Source organism: Pyxicephalus adspersus, chromosome 9 (assembly GCF_032062135.1).
Source record: "Pyxicephalus adspersus chromosome 9, UCB_Pads_2.0, whole genome shotgun sequence".
Lineage (NCBI taxonomy): Eukaryota > Metazoa > Chordata > Amphibia > Anura > Pyxicephalidae > Pyxicephalus > Pyxicephalus adspersus.
In genome coordinates this window covers 45,267,670-45,289,693 of record NC_092866.1, presented here as the reverse complement: position 1 = coordinate 45,289,693, position 22,024 = coordinate 45,267,670, and the positions used below count along the sequence as shown (strand labels likewise).

The following is a 22,024-nucleotide window of genomic DNA, read 5'->3' as shown; positions in this document are numbered from 1 at the left end:
GTACTATATTTATACAGTGCTTCTTTTGTGGTTAATAAACATGCATCAAATTCAACAGCTCTTTCTAATCTTTTAGTGCTACCTTGAAGAATAGTTTCAATGGAATATTCAGCTGTGCAAAACCATACAAATATTTAGCTGCACCTGGACAGCCCGACCTTATGCAGGAGAATCAACTGGCTAGGCCAAGCTTTTGTTGACATATTCAACATAAATTAAGCTTATTGGTATCTACCTATATCTCAGACATTTTAGTTGATGACTTAGAATATGAATAGCCTATTTTTGTAGGTTATGTTTAAGATGGTAATATGATGTTTGCAAAGACTGCTGTTTGCAATTTAGGATATATCTCTAATCTAAATAAATGTCAAACGGGAATATGGCTAAGATTGCAGGTGTTACACCTAACTATTCCATTACAGCCAGAATGTTCTCTAAAAACCATACCCGTTTTTTGGCCAGATGGAAAATGAAGGGGATGACCTGACCAATTTTTACACAGTATGTATCCTCGAAAAAACAAACTTGCCCGAGCATAAAATGTTTTTTTTTTTTTTTATATATTTATTTTTTATTAGCAACCAATAAAAACAGACAATTACAGAACTCAAACCAGTGTATACAGATGGCAAAAGCGTGAAAAGGCATACAATTTTACAGAAATAGTCATATCCAGTAACTCAAGAGAACATATAGCATGCCACGTAATGATAAATGGAAAAGAGAAATAAATTGTATACGTACATAAGAACATTTCCGTTATAGCAGTAAGCAATCTACCATTAGGGGGACTGTGCGTCCTCCAGGGTCACCCATCCCTTAAAACAGGCATGTCTACACCAGTCGACTAAACGGGTCAAATGTACCGCCCTGTGGTACAGTATTGGGTCTGGAAAAGCCATCCCCCCTTGATCCTTTGGAAGGCGAAGAATAAATTTGTTAAGACGAGGTGTTTCAGTGTTCCACACAAATCATAAAATGTTCTTGAGTATGGATGCTCTGTTCCAACAACCCGGTCGTTAAGTGAAGAGCATAGTAAATTGTCAGTCTGCATAGCTGCAAGTATGTGGTGTTCAAGAAGAATAAAAGGAATACTATACACATGCCAATTAAAGTGCAAGCTGTCAGTGAGGAATCGCTGGATTTTCACCAGACATGAGGAATCCCATTTTTGTAAGATTAGGAGTTTGAACCCCCCTATATTTTATATGATAGGTTTATTGGTACTAGAAATACAAAGACATTGGTGTTATACTAGACATATACTTTTAGCTTTTTTTTTTTTTTTTTTACTGTTGCTTGTATGGACACAACAAGAGTTGTGCTACTGTCCCCCCCCAGGATGTTTAGCAAGCAGGTCTGAGCCTGTGATGGGAGAGTGGGCAGGTTCTGGCATCATCATGTCAGTCTGGGGGAAGTTTCCTCCCCTTTAAGTGACACACAGCTCCCCGCTGTAGTAGGTACGAGTCCAAATTGCCACCATTGGAACAAACCTCACACTAAGTCTACATGGATGTTTTCCCCAGCATTTAACCTGAGGCTTTTAAAGCCCTTGTTTGAAAATCCCATGCATTCCAATGGGCTAATCTACACGTTTCTGAGTCACGTTTATGAGCCTTATCTTAAACATTGCTTGCAACGTTTAAAAAAATGAAACCGCTGGGTTGAAGCTGGAAAACGCGGGTAAACGATTTCATTGACTTCAATCAGACTTTTTCCCATGTTTTTTAGCATTTTAAAGGCAAGCTTTAAAACACTAATAAAAGTGTTTAAAACACAACACAATAGGAACGTTTACATGTGTTTTTAAAAACGTCTGTGTAGAACCAGCCTTAGGGCAACTAGATAGTGTTTTTTAATCAATTAGTTGGGTTATAATTTCTATCTCTATATTATAAATAAATTATATATATTCTAAGCAATCACAGAATGCATAGGGCTATAGTTACTAAATCAACTATTTAGATAAACTGTAACAATATATTTTGGCAGCCGTACACTTATTTTTAAATAGAACATGCCAACATTTTTATTGCTTGATTAAGGATTTCCAGATACATTTTAATAAACATCTATAAGATGTAAGTTTATTGTACTACTGTTTCCTTTTATCAATCTCCATGTACTCTTCCTCCTTTATTTCTGATCTATCCATTTTTTCCATCTTCCTCTGAGGGTTCCCCAGCCTCCATTATAACCTCCATTAGCTGTGTAAAGTCTCCCTCAGCCAGACTTATCCCGGAGTCTTTGGGAGATGGGCACTGTGTTCCATTCTGCTCCTTGTTATTTCCATCAGAGATTGTATCCATGAGCCCATGAGAGATTCTGGAAGATCTTTGCAAACTTGGGGAGTTGACTGGTGAAAATGAAAAAATAGGACGAGATGTCTTATTAACTGGAGTGTGCCGAATGTCAGGTGAAGCTAATGCTTGGTTTCCCAGAAGTAATGCAGAGACACCTTGGGCTCTTGTTAACCTTCTGGGAATCTGTATAGGGCTCTGTACAGGTGGTTGTTCAGTAGATTTCATAACAGGAGCACTTTCACTGCTGCCCACAACTTCTTCCTCATCTTCCATATACCCCTGGGGCCACACAAAGCACTCCTTGGACCCAGGAGAAAGACTGGATGTCTCTTCTGCATTTTCATTACAAGTCCCTATCTTGTTTCGTTGTACAGGACATACATTAGTTGTTCCATGTACAGGAAAGCGAGAAGAACAGAATGCAGGGCCTCCATTTAGTGGTGTTTGAGGCGCACTGTAAAATCCAGGCCTTTCATAAAAAGGTGTTGTCATGAAAACATTAAGGTCACGTAGAGCTTCTCCACCTCTTGGGTTTCCAATGTCTCTGTGATTAAAATGATGTAGTGCAGGAGGAATTCCACTCCTGCGTCTCATCAACAAGCTCATTCGTGAATTGGAGCGTAGTGGGCCTGGAGAATGAACACCCAAAAGACGTCCTAGGGGGCCAAGCAGTGGTGTTGAATGATTGGCTTCTTCATTTTCATTAATTTGCTCAAGAGGTAAAAATTCCAAATCCTCCTTTTGTAAACTGCAAGAAAGATGAAATATTTATAGATTGGGACTTGACAGTCTTGGAGCACTAGCATTTGCATATGGATTTGTTTGCCACTTGAAGTGAACATGTGCAGTGAAATCCATTAAGTTTAAACTTTGTGTTGTATGGTCCTAAATTTGTCAGGGTACACATAAAAACCCTATGGCTATTAGCATTCCAAATTCCCCCTAGCCTTTGGGAGTTTTAAGATATGGAGGTTACAAATTCAATGATATGAAAACAAACAGGAAGCTCCTCTCACTTAGGGGTGCTTTTCTGAGGCAAGAGGCTCCAATTAGTCCTCAATGTGCATGCTCAGACCCCTGGGTCTTGACATAGTACACCCTAAGTGCGAAAAGATCCCTCTTTTATTTTTTTTTAATCTGTGACATTTCCTCAATCTTCCGAAGGTTAGGGGCTGAATTTGGAGTATTTGTGCCCTCTATGGGTCTTCTGTATACCCTCAACACTTCAAGTCTATAAGCCTATTGTCCGAGAAACTAAAGGGCAGCATTTAAATTGGATGGACTATCTTGGGACATATGTTTATATTAGGAAAGTCAGATGTTCAAATCTACATATTTGTTTCATGTTAATGACTTAAATATACTGAAGCCAGAGGATCAGTTTGACAACCGTGCAAGGAAGCAATGGCGGCCTTTATGTTTTTCACAAGAAAGGTTTTCTAATAATCATTTAGTTTTGCACAGCTCCATACATAAAGATTTTGGTTTTGCCCCACATATAAGACTGTTCCAAATATTGTTTCCAAGTTTTCAGTCCTCTCTAGTTTTTTTTTCTTTTGCTTTTACCTGATGTCAAAAGCAGAACCAAGGAATGATGGTCTACGGGTCTCTACTGTGGAAGCAGTGTATGGAGGCTGCGGGTCTGTATCATTCCAATATATATCATTTTCCAATGGGGGCATATTCTGGTGCATTTCATCCACTGCTATTAGAGACACCTGGGGAAAAGATACACAGCAACAGTCATTAAATAACTTACGTAAATATACAGGGCCAACTTTTTACAAGTGGAAAGGGTTGGGGATAGGCAGCAAGGGAAATCAGGTGCAATTGCAGGGCCTGGATTAGCAAGAAAGGTGCAAATGGAGGGTTAGGCTTCACTTGCACCTGGCTCTCTTTAAAGCTAGACCATCTTGCTGCCTTGCCTGCTAGCCCAGATTCAGCTCGTGCAAATGGCTCCTTGCTTTCTGTCCAGGTGCAAATGAAGGGTCTGAACTAAACTAGGACAAATGCTGTGAAGGACAAATGCTGTATGTGTAGGGGTTTGGCTAAACAACAAAGAAGACTGGTAAAAGACAGGCCAAGTAAGTGTAAGTCCTGTAAGTGCAGTGACTTATTGCAACCAGTCAAAATTCATCTGGAGTCAGTCAGCCATGAACAGAGGCTTGGCATTGGTTGCTTTTAGTTAAAGCTTGAGGGATACACCTGTATACTAAATAGGGCTGCAAACCCTCTTCTTGATATTTAACCTAACCATCCATTCCCAGTGCCTAAACCTTAACCCCTTATGCCCACTGCCCAACCTTTCCCCTCCTGCCAAATGCCTAACATTAACCTTGATGTTCTTCTATGAAGCAAAATATGATGGGTTGAAAAATCTGACAGAACTTCACCAATAGGAGGGGCAGAGAGGGCAGGGCTGTTAGCGTATAATAAGGCATGATACGGATCCTGCTTTTTTCTACTGCGAGCTGCAACACCAACACAACAAAACAACCACCCACCTCCATCTCTTCTCACCTACCTGACCTCCTCCAGCTGCTTTCTAAAGGCCAGTAGTTGGAACTTTTCCAACTACAATGTTTGCCTCACAATTTTTTAGGTTGGGTGAGGGAAAGCTGTAGTTGGGTAATCAAAAAAAAAGTAGAGCAACGCACAACAAAATTAGTGCTTCCAGTTCTTTGTGCCATAGGTGTAACTGCTATATTTTGTCAGCTTTCTATTTTGTTTCAAATGACCTCACCCTTAGCACTTCCCATTTTTTCCATTGTCTTTGTAATATGCCCCAAATGTTTATTGCCTGTGTATTGCAACCCCACTTCCTAGGGTCCAATGTTTTGTAAAGGGTGTAATGACTTCCATGAGTGTAATCAATGTAGTATCACAATATTAGTTTACACAGGGATGACACAAACTATGGCATTTATTACCCTGAGCTATTACTGGAATCCACTAGGCACATAGGAATGATAACAGGTGGTGACTATAAGGCCTTTTCAGGTGTTTGTAAGTGGCATCAAATACCCAACAAAGCATTGTATTTTCTTGTTTTTTTAAAAAAGTGAACGCTTAAAAATTCCTGCACAGAGCCTATGGAAAATAGACAAAAAACTCAACTACTTGTTGCAATGTTGTACAGTATAACTGCTTAAAACGGCTTGCAAAAACCACTAATGTGGTTTTCAAAAACCACTTATTGGAAGATCATTTGTAATCTATTGTGTGTACGGTCATTCAGTGATCGTGCATGTTCTGACCAGGAACTTCACTGTGTCCATGTGTATCTATCTATATACCTATATATATATATATGTGTGTGTGTGTGTGTGTGTGTGTATATGTATGTATATATATTATATATTTATATATATATTTATTTATATATTTTACTGTACATCACTTCCTCCAGTGCACGTCACTTCCTGTATAGTTCAGACGATCACATCTACCATGTGTACAATATCTTTGAACTATCATATCGTTATTTGCATGTACAGAATTGGCATTATAAGATCGTTCAATGATATGGTTCATAACTGTTGATAGTTTGTTGATCGTTTCTTTTTGAACGATAATTATTGAAGGTGTGTATGTAGCTTAAGTCTACATGGACCTTTTCCCCAGCGTTTAACCTGAGGCTTTAAAAGCCCTTGTTTGAAATCCCCATGCATTCCAACGGGCTAATCTACACCAGGACGTTTCCTTGAGGCACGTTTATGAGCTTTATCTATAACGTTGCTTGCAACTTTTAAAAAATTAAAATGCAGGGTAATGCTGGAAAATGTCCAAAAACGTGGGAAAACACGGGTAAACGCTTCCATTAATTTACGCCGCATGGACGTTTTCCAGCATTTTAAAGGCATTTTTTAAAAGCTAATAAAAGTGCATATAAACGCAGTAGGAACGTTTACATGCATTTTTAGAAAAGATCCGTGTAGACCCAGCCTTTGTGGGGTAGATACAGGGCCCAGTACAGTAGTCCCTCCCTGATGGTGGCCCAGCAGTACCCATTGAAGAAAATATTTATAATGGGGATACAGCAATAAAACCTGAAATAGTTTCTAACCCCTTTTTGCTCACTAATCTATCACTTCCAGGAATGTTATCTCTTTTAGGACTTTTTAAACATGATACCCTTCTCTAACTATTTTGAATGTTCCACATTTTTTCTGAATTAAACTATATGCCTAAATCTTTTTAATTAGTAGTAGAATTTGTTATTACATTCAAGTGATATATAAGGTACAAAAAGTAAAATATAAAGTGGTGTGCCCTGTTTATGCTGCAAGTGAGCCACCTGTTTACATACATTCTATGCATACTATGTCCTCAGTATCACTCATGCTATAAAAAGCAAGAACAGTTAGGTCATAAACACGTTCACTCAGCACTAACTTTAGTGCTGTCTGGATACTGCTTTTATTTGTTCTACAGTTCACTGGTCAACCATAAGTTCAAATGCTTAACAAGCAGTCATTTTACTGAGGTTCCCAGCTGCAGTTTTTGCATGTATGGCAAGCGTTCTCATGCATCCTACACCGTGTTTACTGTACTGAAACACACTGCTTTATGGCTGCCATAATTCCTTAATCTGTTCCTGTTCACCAGAAATGTTAGAGCCAGGTGTGCATTCTCATAAAATAAAAGATCCAATGTGTGGGAGCCTTTCATAGGAGCCACAGTAGGTATGCAGATCAAGGAAATAAAGTGCTGTGATCTCACCGAAGCCAATCTTTACCTGAAAGTTTCTATCAATTAACCAGTTTGTCTCAAAGTCATCATCATCTTGCCCAAAGGGGTTGATCAGTTGTTCAGCCACCTGTAAAAAGACAGAGGAACTCCCTAATTATTTTTTAGGACCCACATCTTACATATGCATCTTACATCTTGGTGCATTATTTTGAATAGCACCCCAATGCACCCCAATCATTTTAGGCATATTGTGTGTAATGCAGTGGAGGTCTGATATTTGAATCTTGTAGTGCCTTGTAATGTAAAATTCAAACGTATAACTGCCCTACAAAAGGCACACAGAAACACACAACATGGTGTAGAAAAGTTAGCTACCTTTAACCAACCAGCATAGAAGAAGAACTGCAGCAGTGTAAATACAGGGACATAAAGATCTAGTTCATGGCCTGGGTAGCCCCTTTTAGGGTCTAGGAACTGACGACCAATTAAGCAAGCCAGGAAAAAACTGTATACAGCCACTGTGACCACCTAAAAAGAAAAAAATATGAATGTAGGGAGAATAAAAATATATCAGGCTCAGAAATAAAAGGTAAAAGTAAAAGAATTCACCTGTGTATACACCAATGGAATGCTGATCCAGTCATAGGCAAACAACCTTCCACACTGTGTGCGTAATGAATTAAGTTCCTAAAAAACAAAATAATACATAATTATTTACGCAAACTGCTCTGTCACTTCAATATATGCATCTGAATAGAAGACCACACTCCAGTTGGTGCTGGAGATGATCAACACCTCAAACTTTAACAGACAATCTAAAAGCAGGATGATGTGATGTCCATAATTCTAGTCATAGAAGGGAAATTGTTCTGCTAGTCTTATAAAAAGTTGTTGTCATTTACAATATAATAACGGCTTTTAAAAAAGGCTACCTAATTATTGTTCCTTGGTATTGGTATTATTGCCTCTCCAAAGGCTATATATAATAAAAGGGCCCAAAGGAACTCCAAAGAACACCTGTAGCTAGAGAAATACAAAGACTTTGCCTTTGCAATATGCAGACCAAGATTTCTGACTTGAATACATTATTTAGTCTAAAGTATGGGGACATCTAACCCTCTCCCAGACAATATGGACAGATTTTTCCAGTGTAACATTTTAGACCAGTGTTTCTTGACACTTTTAACATGGGGGAACCCCTTGGAATAACTTTCAGGTCTTCAGGGAACCCCTTCTATAATTACTATATTCTCACTCATTCACTCAAATCACTCATTATGCAAATAATTTCTAGCAGGTCTGGAGGAACCCTGGTTATTGAACCTTGTGGTAGCCGTTTGTTGAAGGCTTTTATTATGCATTAATGTGCTTTAGTACATAAAGCATGGTTCATAAAGATGTGGTTTGATAAGATTGTTGATGACCAGCAGAGATCTCTCAACAATACTAAACACCTTTGGGTGGGATTTATTGGAATGCCCTAACTCAGGTCTCCTCCAACATCTGTACTTGACCTTACAAATTCTGTTTTGGCTGAATGGCTAAACCTGATACATATTTATTGAAAATAAATAAATATTAAAAATAAAAAAATGAGAAATGTTTTTAAAGTTTATCTCCTTGTATGTTCTTGAGAACTCTCATATTCATCCGAGATCATCTGGCCCTTTTTAGTTTGGTTATAACTTGGACAAACAATATCCGTTTCTAGGTAATATATTCTGTAATGGCAAACATGATACATTGTCTCACGTTTAGGATAAGGTGCAACACAAAGCCATCACGGATTCGTCCCTCCGTCCTTGCCGTTACCGCCAGATTGGCAAACCAGACACATGGAATCCAGAATTTATTATGGGGTGAAGAAATGGCCTCAAATTTCACACGTTCAGCTGGTGTCATGAAACCTGGGGTCAACAAATAAAAATAAGGTTAAATGAGGGCCTTCCTAAACTATACAATTAATTTTTACCTGGTCATGTAGAATTCATAGTTGTTGGTAGATTTGGAGGAGATTTTACAGTGAGTTGGTAATAAGTGTAGTGAGCTGTAGACGGCTTTTCCTAGGTGCATGCATTTCTGATCACCATCCTTTATCTATGTGAAATGTTACATGAGGACTACGTGGGAAATAAAAGTGTTCATAAACTAAAATGAGTTTCTCTCTCCTACCATGAAACTATCCTCTGGCATATAGGCTTTTACACAAATCGAGACCTCGCAAGCAGAAAGGTCTACTTTTTCTATTGTATTTTGTTTATTGGTTGTTATTCTTTTGAGTGACACTTACCTGCATTGACAACATGCTGCAGGGTAGGGAATCTTTTGTAAGCAGCAGTACTAACTGAACGCAGTATTAGAACCCCACAAAGACTGGTATATCGCATAAGAGTGCGTCGTAGCATCCTTCCTCGGTCATCTGTGCCATGGACATTACTGGATACCAAGCACATGATGCGGTCTAACCATGGCACACTCTCGTATTGGGCCCACCACCGGGAAACCACCAGCGTGACATAGAAACCTAATAGGAAAATAAATATTATACTGTATATTGCTTTCTTCATAATGCGGACAAAAAAGGGTAAGAACTGCTAAAGAAATGTACAACAATGTGATTGGGGAACATTTAGCAGGGAGACAAACCCCTTGAGTCTACTACTACACATCAAACATCCCTAGTCTGGAAAAATAAATACCAATGTTTTTTTTAGGACAGAGCTAATAAATGTCAATTAGGCAGCACATTATAAAATAAATTGGCACTTACAAGGCAAGGTGATTAATTAGCTTTAATGCCCTCTCCTTTGGAGCACTCGACACTTTACCTTTACTATTTTGTCATTATGTTCATCTGTCAACAGCACAAATAATTACTACTGTCTAGTACAAAGAAACATGTAATTCTTGCCCTGATCCATTATTGGGTCAAAGCGGTCCAGTTGGGGGGGGGGGGGGGGATCAATTGTTAGCCCTTTGTAAACTGACCTGGACATTACATAAGTCCTATTTTCCTGGGTCTAAATGGCTGAAAGGAAAGGGTAAGCAAAGGAGGGGAAACATTAACCCAAATCTGTTGCATTTCCCTGCATAGGCAAAGCACATGTTAACTTCTAACAGATGGTACTGTACTAAAAATAGGTTGTCAAAAGCAAAAATCATCAATAAATTATGGTGTATAGGTAGCTGATGTTATGAGCAAGTCATTCGAGGTCAAACCTAGCTCCACCTCTCCTGTATTATGAACCTCGAATTTGAGTGACCTCAGCAAGTAATGCTAAATGTTTCAGAGATAGAAATAGTAATAGAAATGCATCACAGTGATAAAGTTTTCTTTGGGGCCTTAATGAATCTTTATTCAGGTTTTATCATAGTGCTTTATGGCTGGTATACCTTCTAAGGAAGAACATATCAAGCTCAAAACATAGTGCCTTATGGCGCTATGGCAATGGGAATTTTTTGGAATTATACAGCGTGAGGAAGCTGTTTTTTTTTCAGTTTAGGTGTGCAGAGTGCAGAGAATGGGTATAAACTCTTTTTTTGCTGTTTGTGCTCCACTAGAATGGTTCTGTCATGTTCTGTCCAGGGGACTTACTAGCAATTGAGAGAAAAAGTATTTAAAGTGAAGGAAAATCCCTTTTTAGACACTATTCTTTTTACTATTTTTTTTTTAGGTAATTTTAGTAAAGTAATCCATTTAAGTAGTTATTTAAGTAATATTATTTTAGTAAAGGGATGTATCTTTTTACTGGTCACCCTCTGTGCCAGCAAAAGATCGGTCTGTCCTAGTCTGCTGGATTTGGTGGTGCCTTGGTCCATCCACTTTGTTTAATGGCTGTTTGCTGACATCCCTCCCATGTGCCCCAGGGAAAAGTCAGCTGTTATTGTGCTGAGATGCTGTCAGAATCAGCACCCTCTGCCATGATTTAAAATTCAAATCTCCTGTTATCATGTGAAGTCATGACTTTAGACAAAAGATGGGAGTGTTAAAAATTGGGGTTGGCTCTATTGAAGTGTGAAAAAAACTAGGGCCCTAAGTAGGTCAAAATGGGCAAATGTCTAGGGCCCACACCTTCTCCGAGGCCATAATTTACAAATTATCAGGTGTGCAGGGGGTTGGAATGCTGTGCATTTAGGGATTCCACATTTGCCCAGGACCCCATTTTGCCTAAAACCACCCCTGGGAGAAATGTGGTAGGAGTCTGGATACTAGGACACTGAAGACTATCGAAAGCGTGTATGATGTTTATAATCTCATGCCCTTGGCTGGCATAAATACCAGTCAGGCAGTACAGCCTAAACTAAAAAAATGGCCTTACATGCAATTTAATTAACCTAAAAAACTGGATAAAACCCATAAAAGTAATAACATCATGCTATAAAATCTCACCTAACATTATAGGATCATCTCTTTATCCAAAATAAGGTTGTACAGCTGTTTTCAACTTTACCTTACTTACATAGAAGGTCTGGTTGAAAAAAGTCCATAAAGTTCAACCATCAAGTTGGTAGCACATCTTTGCAATGATCATTCTTCACCCTTTCATCACCCTTTGCTATCAATGATATGTACAGTTTATGTGAGCAGACACAATCACTGTGAGTACTATGCACAAATATCTAGAAGCTGTAAATATTCTTTCATGCAGAACAGCATTGTTAAACATTGTTAAGACTCTATAATCTGATTATAAACCTGAATAAACCTTTCATGCATGTGTAGGCAGCAGTGTTTACCAAGCGCCATAGTTTGCTTACGCAACCCTTTAATGACAATTACACATGTGATAAGTATAATGTATGGGACAATGATGGTATTTAGGGATCAGAATAACATGAAAACCAAAGACCAGGAAATGTCTAATTATAGTGTGCACTTATGTAGCAATGGCTGTAAGCCTGGATGAATGTATTATGCAAATATGACTATGCTAAGATTTATAATAAAACCTGTTAAACCAACTAGAGACAAGCAATTTTACTGAATGAATCCTACAAATATTTGTAATTGACATAGGGCTGGGTATTAGAAAGATATCTCTCTGTGTAATAATACAGTGACCTCAGCTTCCATAATTGTATTGTAGTGGGGCCCTTTCAGGTATTGTTTATAGAATATAGTAGACTAGAGTGCTACTACTAAAGCATATTCTCCTAGACATTGTATGGTACAGATGTACAGTGATATCACGCCTTTCAGCAGATGCACATTTACCCTTTAGTTGTACTACCTACCTGTATCAATCCCCTTTTAAAATAGCTGGTAGTAGGTAGTCACATTCAGCAGGATTCCAGTTAAATGTGACTAACTACTATTTGCTATACAATGGTCTGGATAAATGAGAAGCTTTGCAGCACTCTCTATAATGTGCATATGTTATAATGTAAAATAGTCAAATATAAAAATAGGCTTATATAACACTGCATCACAAAAAAATAAATATTTTCTGTTACTTGGTCTAAACCACATGTCCTATACTAATTCAAGTGTGCTGAATCCAAATCTAAAGTCTGATTCTGTTTAGGAGGTCAGGATCTTAAGTTAATTACGCGTATAGACCTGATTAGCCACATTCTCCCGTTCCGGAGTTACTATGTAATCTCTATACATAACTAACTTTTGCCTCATAGTTCCATGACATTACAAAAACTTAGTTTTATGTTGTAATAACATATACAATTGCACATAAGTCTTTGTTCAACACACATGCACACTTCAGAAGTGTTTCAGGCACTTGCTTTTGTGATTGTGGCTCTCCGCTGTCTCCCATTGCAGAAACCAGCAGTAGTCACCCATCATGTTGGGGATGCACCGGCCTTGATATCTTGTTTCCATAACAGAAATGTCCTGGTGGAACCTCTCCCCTTGTTCATCACTCACATAACCCAAATTTTGTGGGAAGAAGTCCAGATGGGAATGTAAGAAATGAGTTTTAAGTGACATTCGCCAGCCAAGTTGATGTGTTAGCATGTTGTTCACAAGTTCAGCATGGTTTTCAGCTCGCTGGTTGCCCAGAAAGTTTTGTGGAACTAGCACAAATTATTCCCAAGCAGTAACTTCAAGTGGGTTGAGTTTGTCTCTAAATGTGGCATCACACATCAAATTGCGGATTTGGGGACCAACAAAAATGGTTGCTTTCGGTTTAGCATCTGTTATAAATTTTCCAAACTTGTCCTTTGGATACTGAAAACCCTTACCATCATGATCCGTTGAAACGACAAAGTTTTTCATTAATCCAAGTTTAATATGAAGTGTTAGAAGATAAACTTTTTGTGGATCAATGAGTGATTTATGCTTCACGTTGTTTTTTTTCCTTTTTGTATATCCCAATTGCAGGCCAAGAAGAAGTGCCACCACCTTCAGGTCACCACGAACGTTCCACTTGTGTTCTGAATAGTTAATCAGTTTCAAAATGACCTTTATGGATTCGTATGTCTCTTTCATTCCCTCGGCATTGGCAAGAGGAACAGAAGGTTTTTTGTTACCTTATGCAGTATTACAGCTTTCAAACTTGCTTTGCTCGAGTCTATGAACAATCTCCACTTCTATGGTATGTATTCGCAACCTAACTCCATCATCAGACCGCTCACGTCAGTACAGAAGCAAATATCGTTTTCCAGCTTGTAATAACCTGCAAACTTTGTGTGACGATCACGAAAGTGTGAAGTTGTTCTTCCTTTTTGTGGCAAATTCCTCTCCTTTATTCTGGAGGCTAACAGTTCAGACTTCTCTTTTGACGAAGATAACATCACTGATCAAAGAGAGATTTATGCTTCACGTTGTACTGGCCAACAGTGTGTTCTGGTCTGGGTGGCCATTCTTTCACTTTGTAATGGTTGCTGTCATCATGACTGTTCCACAGGCACAGAAAGCACATATATTTTATATATCCCAATTGCAGGTCAAGAAGGAGTGCCACCACCTTCAGGTCACCACAAACGTTCCACTTGTGTTCTGAATAGGTAATCAGTTTCAAAATGACCTCCATGGATTTGTATGTCTCTTTCATTCCCTCGGCATGAGCTAAGCCACTCCTTTAATCTGGAGGCTAACAGTTCAGACTTCTCTTTTGACAAAGACAGGTCCCTTACTGGATCATCTAAAACTGATTGGCTTATAAAATGTGGCTTACCCTCTTAAAATTGGGGTTCCAAACATTTATTAACATCGACATCATCCTCCTGAACCTCATCCGACATGTCGCTGTCAGTAACAACAGATGTAGGAGGGATTGGCACTGGATTCTCTGCATCATGTGGCACTGGCTTCAGAGCAGATTCACAATCAGGATAGACAATTTTTGACTTAGTCTTCTTTGAAAACTCAGCAATTTTACTCATACAGAAGTAGCAGTCCGAGTGATGGTCTTTTGGCTCACCCCAAATCATAGACACAGCAAAAGGCATTTTATTCCTTTTCCCATTCAGCCATTGTGTTAGGCCAACGTAACACACTTGACAGCAGATATGAGGTGCCAAGCTTTTATCCTGATCTCCAATTTCACATCCAAAGTAATACTTATAAGCAAATCTCACCCTCTTGGTTAGGTTCTTGCTTTGATCACACGGGGTATATTTGCCACTAATGTAGCAAAAATTGTCCAGTTTATTAACACAGCTGCGCCTACTCATCTTTAGCTCAAAACAAACTCACTATGGCCTAGCTGTACTATCCAATAAGATTGTTTCGCACTGGAGACAAGCCCTTGGTCCATCTCGCCTCATATACCTATTTCTGATGTCAGCTCACTGACTTGCCCAGCCCAGCCGAGCCCAGCCGCTGCTGGAACATGCACGCCAATAGGAGACATGATTCTGCTGAGGTGGCAGCAGGCATAGTGGTAGCTGCAACTGGTATAATGGTCCCATGTAAAATACATTACTCAATTACTGACCATTTACCCAGCTATAGCATGCCTATTACCTAAAATCTGTATGTGATAAACAAATACTGAGTTCAGATTTGGAATCAGCACACTTGATATCATGTGAATCACATGTGTTATTCCCAGTAGCAAAGTTGTTGTTTTGCAGTGTAATTTATTTGGGGAAATAAAGCTTGCAGGGTAATAAAGGTATGATTTCAACTCCCGGCCCCGGCCCCCCCGTGGCCCCCTCAGTGGGATCCTTCTCGTGATCCCGCTGGGGGGCGCACCGGCCAGATCCGCGGACCACCAAAATTTTCTTGGACTACTTTCCTATACTTTATCCTATTTACTTTTTTTCTGGGACAGGCACAGGTGTAGAGGCTCCCTATGTTCTTCTCACACTCCTCTGACACAGATATGGGGAAATCTTGAGTTCCCTTCCAGACTACATTTTCACCAGTTTAAATGGTGGACAAGCAAAGCCTTCTTAAGAATTGGTGACTTTCTTCATGGGCAAGATATAGTAGACCTTTAATGTTTATTAACCAATGAACAGCTTCCTTACATAGAACTGTTTGGTTATCACCAAATCATTTCCTTCACATTTTTAATCTAAGATTAGACATGAATCACCCCCATTCTGGTCTACACATTTTAAAAACTCTTGTAGATCCATTGAGATGACCCAAGGTCTAATATTTAAATTATATCAGTCTCTCTTCTCGCCCTCGAGTAAACTCCCCTATATGTCTTATTGGGAGGTGGACCTGTGCTTGACCTAGGAAGTAAAGAACTGGCAACAGGTAGCATCAGATCTCTCAAACATTTCAATAAATATCTCCCTGGTTAAAGCCAACTATAAAATTATATTACATTGGTATTTGATACCTAATTGCATAGCCAAGCTGAACCCACAATGCTCGCCATTAGGCTTTCAGGGATGTGGCCAGAGAGTAACAATGGCTCACATTTGGTAGTTTTGTATAATTGTATGTAGAGTTTGTGTCATGCTTGGAGAGACGGGGCCACTTTGGGGTGCTACTGCTTGCAAAAAAGTGGAGCTGGACAGAGGAAACAATGAATTTAGCAACAGGTGTACAGGAACTAGTTCAGCAGAACTAGGGGCTCGGCACTAGTGGAGACACATTGCATGAACACTGAGTGCTGTGTCTGAGCTAGCTAAATAGTCAGGGATGATTAGGAGGGTAGGGTTGGGCTAAACTGATAAAGCTTGGGAGCGTGGACACACTCAGGGTCAGAACTGCCCGCATTCGCAGAAGAGAGACACCTGCGCTTTAGTGAGGAAGAGGTAAGTGTGACAGTTTTTAAATGTTCCCAAGTCCCTGGAAAGTGCTTTGTTTAACAAACTCGATTTGGACCTCCATAAATATCTGCTTTGACTTCTCCAGTATATGTTGTAAAGGGCTCGTATCACTTTAACTGAATTTTGTAAGCCAGCTATATTACCATTGAAACAGGCCAACGTTAAATTGAACTATATAGTGATCAATGATAAAATGTTGAATAAAACTTGGGACATGTGGATTTAATATCTGAGACACTAATCTGCCAACTTGAAAGTGGAAACTATCTTTCCTCTCTCTGTTCTCTTCCGTTATTTTTAGGTCCCCTTTTTGTACTGAACAATGTTTCAACTTTCCTTTTCCCCATGTCTCTTTCCTATATTCCAGTTTATGCACCCCCCCTTTAAGCAATCTCCCTATTTCCCTTTTCAAGAACGATCAGAGAAATATATATTGTTGAATTATGGGTTTTAAAGCCAAATCCAGTGTTTTGAATATGTGGAAAGACTGTCCTGCAAATAAAAAGTACCATATTTGTAAAGGGTACTTTCTGCCTAATTCTGATGGGTAATTTTTGTTTTTTCTTCCCAGGGTTACCCTAAATGTTTTCTCTCTGTCTTTTTTTGGCTGTATTGTCCATACTTTGTTTTTTTGTTTTTTTTTAAACCCTAGGAAAAATTTACTGAAATACAAAATAGTCAGTATAATACATATAAATGATGTTTAGGAATCATAAGTCTTACCTAGGACAAATGACACTGGAATCAGCTCTGCATAGTTGTTACAGTAAAGTGCCAGCCTCTCAAAGTGAATTTTCTGCTGCTCATTGAGAAGGAGCCTGTAGTACAAATAAAAAGAAATCATTACCATTCTCTGATAATCAGTGGAGGTGATTTGGTAATAAGGAGGTCAATAGTATAAATTGCAGTTGGTACTACAATACCAACAGTGCTTGCAAAAATACTTACTCCCCTTCATAAAGTTAGTGCATCCTGACAATGTCACTGATTTTGGACATTTAAAGTGTCAATTATTCTAATATTAATGATAATTAAATGGCAGCTAATGTTATTAACAATTGAAAAAAGGATTTTTTTTTATCTTAGAACAAAAAAACCTCATCAGCATGAAGGTTGTCTTCAAGTATAAGCATGGTAGGGAAATCTTTCTGTTGGATAATGTACGTGTACCAGGTAAAGTGTTCATGGTGGCTCATTGATTGGTGGGCATGGTGAAAGTTTGACATTTTTTTTCACAAGTTTTGGAAGACTTCCCTCTGCCACGTGCTGTGGTCCCAGATCTGAACAGATAGCACAATGCTATTTAATTCCCCAGAATTTATCACCCCACTGGTACTACTAATCTATTTCTGAATGGTGTAGTAGAAGCTGGGGCAGATCTCATAGAGCCCATCAAAAACTTTCTCTCTTCCTTTCACTATATTTCATTTAGTTCATTCATTGTGTCTTTGCATCCCATGTGTAGATTATAAAGGTGGTCTGCATTGAAATATAACCTAGATCAAAAATTGAAATATAACCTGCATAGGAACTTCCATCTGTCTACTCATCAATGCATTTTGATATTTGTATAATGACTCCTAAGAGCCCATACATTGATTGCACTGCTTGCATTAAATTAGCATTTGAGTAGCAGTAAAGGAAGAAAAGAGGAACCAGGAATGCAAAATACTTCAAATATAAATACATTTTTTAATATTGATTTAAAAATAAACAGATTGCTCCCTTATATTCCCATTTTCAGTGCATACCTGGTTTTCTGATATGAGAGAGAGCTAAACAGCTGGAGGTCAGATTGCATTAGGTTATTGAGGCTTTTATAGTAAAGCAGTTTATTGACACAGCAGAGATAAGCCAACCAAAAATGCAGCTTCTGCTGGCTATATATAACAAATATGAAAAAATCATATTCAGTTTTTCAGAATTATCTAACCTAATTTTATTTATAGGTTTGAACAAAATGCAAAAATTTGTATAAATACTTATCACATCTATGTAGGCTACAATGTATATGCAGATATATACCTGTAGGTAGCACTGATAATGAAGTAGAGGCCAATGAAGATGAGGAATTCTTTGTATAATAATTTGTAGATACTGCCTTTCCATCGGAGGAGCAACCGGGAGAAGGTGCCAAGCTTAGCATCTGCCACACGATTGCTGTATGTCACCGTCATAATTACAGATAATCCTGTTGATTGGGTGAAATGATTATAAAATATATGTAATACAGAGAGATAACATGAATATCTTTGAGATATATCACAGGACATTTCCAAAAAAAAGTTGCTCGATATAATCATATATGGAGCAGCTAAGTTTTTAGTAAAAATCAATTTATGTGATAAACTGAAATGAAATTGTCTTTGTTTGTATTTAGAATCATATATGAAGCAGCTAAGTTTTTTTTTCTGATAAAGCTGTATTAGGCGAAATGTGTCATAATTAAAGAGAATTGTCACAAAGAAAGTCTGCATACTTAAAGATTTTTTGATGTATGGTAACCAATATGGTTGTTTTTATTGATAATTAAAAATAAATACCATTGATGAATTTTAAACTGTGTGTATAAAGATTTAAAGATTGAGAATACCTAAAAAACCTAAAAAAAAAGTACTCTTTTCTGTTCTTTTGAAGCTGTACCAAGTATACAATTATGGTATACCCTGATGTAAGTGGTATTTAAGTCATTAGGAAAGGGTATAGTATATTCAGATGGGATGTACTCTAATAGCATAAGGGTCTGAGGTTGTTAAATTAACTCCTGGTTATCAATTCGTTCCCTTATACAGAATATCATTATTATTAAAATAATACAGTATTTATATAGCGCCAACATATTACACAGTGCTGTACAAAGTCCATAGTTATGTCACTAACTGTCCCTCAAAGGGGCTCACAACTTAATGTCCCTACAGTCATATGTCTTTATCACACTTTAGGGACAATTTTTTTGGGCAAACCCATCTGACCTAACTGGATGTTTTTGAAATGTGGGAGGAAACTGGAGTACCCGCAGGAAACTGATGCAAACACAGGTAGAACCTGCAAACTCTATGCAGCTAGTGTCCCGGGCGAGATTCAAACCTGGGACCTAGCGCTGCAAAGGCCACTGTGCTACCCACCTATTTTATTTCCTGTGCATGTATCAGTACTACTACAAAGATTTCTGGTCTTTCATTTCTTTGAGGTCTACTAAAGTAAGGATGCCTAGAGAAATTTAGATATTAGCAAGGCTTATTGTAAGGTCAAAGTGACATTTAAAGTAAATCCACAGCACACATCATTTTTTTTTTTTTTTTAGTTTATGATACTGTAGAGAATAACTAAAATCCCCTTCAGGGATTCTCTTTTTTATTGTTTGTTATCTGTGGACCATTAAAGAGGTTGGCAGTTCACTTTCTGATCGGAAAATAAAACAAAAATTAAGTTTAAATGTGAGTGGAAATTCCCTTTTGAACCAAGGTCAGCTCCTGTCCTCGTAACTTTTGATATTCTCCATATCTCCTCATATTCAATGTCAATAAACATCCAAAATATATATATGTATAATAAATTTCCCCAAAAGGTACAGAAAATTGTAATATTTCTAACTTTTCTCCAATCTGTGTCCATCATTTAAAATAAGTTTTGTCTGTGGTTCAGGAATTAGATGCTGACTCAGAGTAATCCTGGGCAACAATGGTTCTGGATCATTGAGAAAATGGTAGATGAAAGCATTGTCAGGAGAAGCAATGCGAGCTTACTAAAAGGTAATACGTTTATGTAAATTTTACGCTTTACCTATTAGAACGCAGCTGACAAGTAAAATATAAATGATACTTTAAAAGTTTATGACTAGGATAAAGATTTTATATAAGGAAATAAAAAATAACAAATACACTAAGTATGATTTATCAGCATGTAAATATAATAAGAAATGAAGGAAAACTGACCACAACCTGAAATATATCCTCTGTGATAAATCAGTGCCAAACCCAGGCACTAATTGCACACTTCAAAGTGCTAATTTGACTTTTAAGTTATTATTTTCCCTTTATATATAGACAGATGATGTAAATTGCATGCCAGTTCTGAATATTAAGGACATTTTTGAAGAGGAGCATTTGTTCTCCAACACATTTCACACTATAATAAAAAAATGTTTAGTGTAGCTTCTTAGTACTGCTTTTGCAAACAGTGCCATTGCAATAAGCAGTTCACAGTGAAACTGTAACAACTGTAACAATTCACATCAACAGAAAAAATATGCCGATGCAATATATAGATGCATGTATATTCTAAACTTAGACTGTATTAAAAACATGACTATGGTTGGGACATTAGATTGTGAACCCCTTTGGGAGGCAGCTAATGACATGACTATAGACTTTGTACAGCGCTGCGTAATATGTCGGCGCTATATAAATACTGTGTAGTAATATTATTAATGATAATGATGCCCACACAGTATTTAGTTTGCAAGTAAAATACATCACATCCATCTGGTGGTCATAAAAGATACTGTAAGTTAAAAAAAAATCCCTTTACCATTTTGTGAAATATCCACAAACATTACAATATATGATAGACTATATTCGTAACAACAATATGAAATGCAATAATTTTATAATGTTTTTATATATGGCCCTTTAACGGTTGTCTGCCAGGTATGGGTCCTTCCAGTTGAGTGTGGACAGAGCGTCATACCTAATCTTCATAGGAATGCTGTGTACCCAGGTCAATCAGGAGAAGGGTATGGGGGTTTCTTTTTAATTAAAAATCCATAAAAATTTCTTATAAAGTTCAACAGTTTAGTTACATGATCATAGAGTCATATTAGAAGTCAATTAGAAGGTTACTCACCATTCAGCACCAAGTTGTTGTGCCCCAGTTATTCCCGTCTTCACCCATTGAGCTCTCCAGCAGAAATAAGCAAGTCTTTCCTTGTGATCCCATAATCCCCCTTACAGTGTGCACTTTGTTGTCCCTGTAAGAAACACCCCCACTATCATCCGCGTACTGTTGTGGGCTTAGCGTGCGCAGCTCCTGGCACTGCTTTCTCTGCTCAGACATAAACTGTTTGCACTTTATATCTTTTCCTGTTTGGATTTTCTTGGAGATTAATAGGGACAGAATTAACAACTCCTTAATATGTGGGTTAGGCCCAAACCATCCTAATATGATAAAAAGGTAACCAAAACAGAAGAGAAAATAATACTCCCCATAGGAGACATTACATTTTGGCAAAAAATGGTAATTGTACAGTAAATATATATATATAGTTCTAAACAAACTCAGATGCATAATATAAACATAAAAAAGTTAAAAATGGGACAAAATAAGTCACACCTAATAGATGTTGGCATGGGTGGATGAACACAGCACCGCATCATGTTTCAAATGATTTAGTTGCTTGAACTTAAACCCTAGCTTGATTTAGTTGGGTGAAGTACTGTATATCATAACATTGCTTTTAACAAAGTAGTGCAGGGACTCAGCTATGGACAACCTTTTCCTGCATAAAGTATCCATCCCTGGTCACATTAGGATTCATTGCCGTGCACAGCCTTGAAAACTCTTTGATGAGACTGCAATCCTTTTATTTATTTCATTGCTGGTTGCACAGAAAGTTCATCATTACCAATGGTTCTAAGTTATAAATAAACTTTGGTAAAAAAAAGTATTTTTAAATTGCAAACTTTTTAAAATTACCATCATCTTTTAATGTGTTTTCAATGAAGTTATTCTCAGACAGGTGTGTTCATTAAAACCGAAGTGATCATAGGGCTAATATGCAATGGTCTGAGTAAAACAGCAAGCCAAAAGCTCTATCTTTATCTGTGAAGGTTGTC

General features: G+C 37.9%; 1 protein-coding gene across 1 annotated transcript; it reads right to left on the bottom strand.

Annotated features, from left to right (window-relative positions):
- Nucleotides 1–794: 794 nt before the first annotated feature.
- On the bottom strand, nt 795–21,190 carry BEST1 (bestrophin 1). The gene is made up of 10 exons (XM_072421784.1): nt 21,036–21,190; nt 18,216–18,381; nt 16,914–17,008; nt 9,289–9,522; nt 8,751–8,905; nt 7,608–7,685; nt 7,374–7,526; nt 7,045–7,125; nt 3,873–4,024; nt 795–3,054 (listed from the first exon to the last, which is right to left on the bottom strand). The coding sequence occupies exons 2-10, from the start codon at nt 18,365–18,367 to the stop codon at nt 2,151–2,153; spliced, it is 2,004 nt and encodes a 667-aa protein (XP_072277885.1). The 5' UTR covers nt 18,368–18,381; nt 21,036–21,190; the 3' UTR covers nt 795–2,150.
- Nucleotides 21,191–22,024: the final 834 nt, after the last annotated feature.

Excerpts from the sequence above, each read along its gene's own strand:
- BEST1 (XM_072421784.1), bottom strand. The coding sequence starts at position 18,367 with ATGACGGTGACATACAGCAATCGTGTGGCAGATGCTAAGCTTGGCACC. Across the intron at positions 7,527-7,607 it reads TTCCATTGGTGTATACACAG|GTGGTCACAGTGGCTGTATA; the intron begins GTGAATTCTTTT and ends TTTTCTTTTTAG. Across the intron at positions 3,055-3,872 it reads GGTTCTGCTTTTGACATCAG|TTTACAAAAGGAGGATTTGG; the intron begins GTAAAAGCAAAA and ends TCTTTCTTGCAG.